General features: G+C 43.3%; 1 protein-coding gene across 1 annotated transcript in view; it reads right to left on the bottom strand.

The window, feature by feature from the left end:
• The window catches only part of PISD (phosphatidylserine decarboxylase), a 45,357-nt gene extending 41,571 nt beyond the window's left edge, over positions 1–3,786 (bottom strand). Inside the window, exon 1 of the mRNA XM_008566426.1 lies at positions 3,719–3,786. Within this exon, the coding sequence (XP_008564648.1) occupies positions 3,719–3,783 (65 nt within the window). The 5' untranslated portion in view covers positions 3,784–3,786. The remainder of the gene's footprint in view (positions 1–3,718) is intronic.
• Between the last annotated feature and the right edge of the window lie 1,699 nt (positions 3,787–5,485).

The raw sequence follows: 5,485 nt of genomic DNA, 5'->3' as shown, positions 1-5,485 counted from the left end.
CATATTATAATTTAAATAAGTTTCAACTTCTACTTTAAAAATGAACCCATGAAGATATTCTAATAGATTTTCAATGAAAATCTTGTACTTCAAATTTTTAAAATATTTGGTGGGTGTTACACCAGCACTAGGTCAAAAATAAAAGCTAAAAACACGAGTACCTCCCCCTTAAAAAAAAAGTCTTTTTTATTTTAATGACACCAAAACATTTTGGCATAACTAATTAGCACTTATTCTTCACATAGAAATATGTTAATCCTTTCCTCTCTCTTGCTTTTCTTTTTTTCTTGATATTCTTCCCCTGGGTCTGGCTTTCTGCAGTTAAGGGGGCAGAATCAGCTACCACATGGAGCCTCACTCCCAGATGAGTGGCCTTGGAAAGCTTCTGGCCACTTTGCACAGGAAAGGAGCAATGCTAAGAGGCCAAAAAGAATTCCAAACAAACAGCATTTGTATTTCTGTTTCTCAATTTGGCTTTAACACTTGGTGAGGGTAAAACAAATCCAACCAAGCAAAGGGCCATCCTTCATTTGAACTTCAAGTTCAAATAATGTTAAATTTAATTTGTAATCAGATCTTTGTAAGTATTGCTAAAATATCTGACAGTATGCATGTGTCGAAACCCACAGAACTGTACAACACAAAGAGGGATATCTAATCCAAAACTGAGTTAATAATAATACATCGATACTGATTCACAGTTGTAACAAATGTACCACAGTAATGTAATACGTTAATAATAGGGGAAATTGTGTTGACAGGGTGGGGACAGTATGGGAACTGTCTGTACTTTCTGCTCAATTTCTCTGTAAACCTAAAACTGCTATAAAAACAAAGTCTAAGGGCCGACCCCGTGGCTCACTCGGGAGAGTGCGGCACTGGGAGCGCAGCGGTGCTCCCACCGCGGGTTCAGATCCTATACGGGGATGGCCGGTGCGCTCACTGGCTGAGCGCGGTGCAGGAGACACCATGCCAAGGGTCACGCTCCCCTTACTAGTCACAAAAAAAAAAAAAAAGGGAAAAAAAATCATAATAAAGTCTATAAAAAAAAGTGACAGAGTTGATATTCAGCTTGCATACACTGGGATGGCCATATCAATCATCTATGATGTGTCTATCTTGACTGCTCTGTCTCCTTAGTGTCATGGTTGTAAAATATTTTTAACATCACCCCTGATGGTAACACTTTAACTTCAGTCCTTATATCTCTCCTGCTTTCTAAAATTGAAAGTTTTCCTGAAACCGAACTGGCAGACCTCTTGAAGGTTTTATCCCACACTTCATCTTATATTACTTAGTAAAATGTTTCTTCTCTCTTCTACTATACTGTAAAGTCTCTTAACACAAGGCCCATTTCAAATATATCTTAATTTTTCATTTCACCACCCTCTCCTCCCCCTCCCCACTTCCTATGGTCCTTGACACTATGGTTTGCAGTGGTAGGGATGCCATAAGTATTTTTTTTTTGGCAGCTGGCCTGTATAGAGATCAGAATTTTTTTTTTTTGGCAGCTGGTCAGTACAGGAATCTGAACCCTTGACCATGGTGTTACAATACCACACTCTAACCAACTAAGCTAACCAGCCAGCCCCATAAATATTTCTGAATGGAAGTCTTGCACAAGCAACCACTCCCTAGGTACTACTGTCCATACTTGTTTGAAACTAGGAATCACCTGGGACATTTGTAAAAACTACAGTTGCCAAGGCCTCAATCTATACTCACTGAATCTGAAATGAGCAGCATGATGGGGTCTTATCTGGTAATCTCTGTTTCTTTTTTTTTTTTCCTTTTTGTCTTTTTTTGTGACCGGCAACGGATCGCAACCCTCAGTGTCGCGCCCGTACCGGACCGGGACCGGCAACGGGATCGCAACCCTCAGTGTTGCTCCCGCACCTCGCTAAGCCAGTGAGCGAGCGGCCGGTCTGTATGTGGGATCCGAACCCTCCGCGCTCCCAAGCAGCGCACTGTAGCAGTGCGCCACCGGGCCGCCCTCTCTGTTTCTAATAAACATACCAGACCATTCTTTTATCAAACAAGTTTGGGAAACATGACCCTAAATTATCACCCAAGATGTTGCTTTCTCTGTTCTGTCACACATCACCCAGTTATTGAAAAACTTGCCTGCAATTTGAGGCTTTTATCTACATCTCACAGACACTGCTTTACTTAGAACTCACAGAAATACTAACCTTTTAGTTTTTTGTGAATCAATATTGTTTCTATCTTGATATATAACACCTTTGAAAATTAAGAGTTCTTATTGTACACAAATCCTTGTACCTCCCACCCATTGTACCTAAATCCAGTCTTATCTACCTACACTGGTACTAAAGTATGGCTTCTTTTCTCTCCCCCGCCTTTAAAAAAAAAAAAAAGACTGGTAAGGGGATTTTAACCCTTGACTTGGCGTTATCAGCACCACACTCTCCCAAGTGAGCCACAGGCCGGCCCATTCTTTCCCTTTTTTAATGGTGGTAAGGTACATCCTTTTCGCCATCATTTAAAAAAAAGAATTTTGAGTGTCATTTTAGTCTTTCCAATTCATGACACATGTCACATAAATTCATGGCTGACTCATAAACAGCACACCTCGTAACAACGTTTAAAACACAGAGAACATCCTGTCCAAACCCTAATGTTACCACCACATTGCAGAGCTCCATCCTGAGACAGCTACAACATTTCTGAACAATTAATGATGAGAGAGTGAAGGTTTCATAGCAAGGCCAGTGTCCTTTTACTCCCTCAAACTACAATGATAAGTCGCCTCCTGTCACAGCACAAGCTTTGGTCAACACTGACAAAATGAAACCTGCCGGAAACACAAAAGTATGGCGCGTCTCTCAAACCTTAGCTCTTTGAAATGACACTGAGCAGCCGACTCTGAGTCACAGCTCCCAACATTTTTATCCATTTTCTGATGCTCCCAAGCTATTTTCTGCATAATAACTGCCCTCACAGTGCCTGAGGGAAAGATCCTTGAGTGAGAGGTACCTCGGTCGGAGTCTCTGCTAACTGGCTGGGTAAACTTGAACAAATCCCTCCCTCTCTCAGGGCCTCAATCTCGTTAACTCAATAAAGAACTGAAAGGCTGGCCGGTCAGCTCAGTTGGTTAGACCATAGTGCTGTTAACACCAAGGTCCAAGGTACGACCCCTATACTGGCCAGCCGCCAAAAAAAGAGAGCTGGACTTAGAAGACCCCTCAAGTCTCGTCCAACTCTAAGAAATTAAGAGCTGGGAGTCACCAGGGTAATCAAGACCCCAGTCCTGTAACATTACTTTGAGGTTACCTAATCTAACTCTCTCGCTTAAAGGACGAAGAATCCGAAGTGAAAAATCTCCTGACTTCCAGTCCACTGCTCTTCCCACATCACGCCGCCCCTTCCCGGAACACGAACACCTGGGAAAAAGGTGTTAACCCTGCCTCGACTCCAGTGACGGGCAGGCAGCCTAATCCAACTGTTTTTTGTCCCTTGGCCACTTCCACCTGGTTGGAAGAGGCAAACCGAGAGCGTATAGGCCAAACCCTAACTAAATCCGGACCACCCTACACGGCGGCAGTCGCACCTGCTCCACAGCACGAGGTGAAGGTGGCCCCATCTCCACCCAAGCTCTCCTCAGGGCGAGCCTGCGACAGAGAAACAACTCCTCTCTAGATCCCAGATTGGCCCAGGTCGTCCCTCGCCCAGAGGCAGTCGCCTCGTGTGGCTGTACCTGCTCTGCCACGGCGTGACCCCGCGAAGCAACCTCAGACACCGGTGCCCTACGGACATCGCCATCTTGTCTCCTCCTTCTCAGCGGGCCACGCCTCTTTCACACGCTAGGCGCACGCGCGTGACGTCACGGGCCCCGCACTCACGGGCCAATGAGGGACGTGGAGCCTGGGGGCGGAGCCAACCAAACTCCGTCCTGTGGCTACTCCCGGTCCCCTGCAGTCTGGCCCCTCCAGAGCTAGGGAGTACAGGTGTGAGCCGGAGAGAGATCAGTCCTTTCCTCTGGCCTTCGTTTCCGCATGTGGGTGGAAAATCTGAGTCACCCAAAGTCCGAGAATGTCATATCAACTGATCTAACTCTCTCATTTTACAGATAGGGAAACTGAGGACATCCACGACTCAGCTACCATCATTAAGCGCCAGGTTGTGTTGTGAGCACTTTACACGCGTGGTGTCATATCATTCTTACCTCCCACCGCTGTGCTGCCGGGGAGACCAGAAGCAAGCGGTCTTGGATCACCTAGAAATGCAACTGGTCGTCAAACTAGGTGCCTGGTGTGACGGTGCTTGCTCCTGTAAAGATTCCTGATCTTCAGTTTTAAGAGGAAAACGAGTTTCCAATAGTATCTGCTATTTTTTACTGAGCACTGACTTAGAGACTCACAGCTAGCCCTGAGACATCCACTTTTTAAAGATGAGGACCTGAGACTCAGGCTAAGCAACATGCTCAAGGGCACATGCTCAAAGGCTGTAAAGTAGAAAAGTCAGAATTTGAACGCAAGCCTCTGACTCCAAAACCCATGATCTAAACATTCTTCCTTGTAAGCCCTTTGCCTAGAATTTGGCTGAATTTGCGTCCAAAAAATGAAAGAATACGGCCCTGCTTTATTCCTCTGCTAAGCTACTAATCACAGTTGTTTTCACCAAACATTGGAACTAGAAGGAGAAATATACTGCCTGATGCTTGCAGTTATTTCTGTGTAGTTATTTAAGTTCGGCTAGGACATAACTAGCCCCTGTGTATCAGTACTTCCTTTTTATGACTAAATAATATTCCATTGTATGGATATACACTTTTGTTTATCTATTCACCAGTTGATAGACATTTAGATCATTTCTACCTTTTGGTGATTATGAATAAAGCTACTGTAAATATTCATGTATAAATTTTTGTATGCACGTACGTTTTTATTTCTCTTGCGTATATACCTAGGAGTGGTATTGCTGGGTTTTATGGTGATGACTCAGTGTTGAATTGTTTGAGGAATTGCCAGATTGTTTTCCAAAGCGGATGCGCAATTTAACATTCCTATCAGCAATGTACATGGATTCCAATTTCACCACATCCTCACCAACATTTGTTATTTTCAAGGATTTTAAAAATAATATCCATCCTAATGGGTGTGAAGTGGTATCTTGTGGTTTTTGATCTTCATTTCTCTGATGACTAATGACGTTGAGCATCTTTTCATGTGCTTATTGGCCATTTGCATATCTTCCTTGGAGAAATGTCTATTTAAGTCCTTTGACCATTTTTTAATTGGGTTATTTGTCTTTTTTTGTTGACTTCTTGATATAGTCTAGATACAATTTCCTTATCAGATGTATGATTTGCAAATATTTCCTTCCCATTCTGTGGGTTGTCTTTTTACTTTCTTGATGGTGTCATTGGAAGCAGAAAAGTTTTTTAATCTTGAAGTTTATCTATTTTTTCTTTCATTGCTTGTGCTCTTGATGTCTAAGATCTAAGAATCATCTGCCAAATCCA

The sequence above is a fragment of the Galeopterus variegatus genome, unplaced genomic scaffold (assembly GCF_000696425.1).
Source record: "Galeopterus variegatus unplaced genomic scaffold, G_variegatus-3.0.2 Scaffold241, whole genome shotgun sequence".
Lineage (NCBI taxonomy): Eukaryota > Metazoa > Chordata > Mammalia > Dermoptera > Cynocephalidae > Galeopterus > Galeopterus variegatus.
Note: the sequence above shows the minus strand (reverse complement) of the source record. Positions and strands in the feature narration are given on the sequence as shown.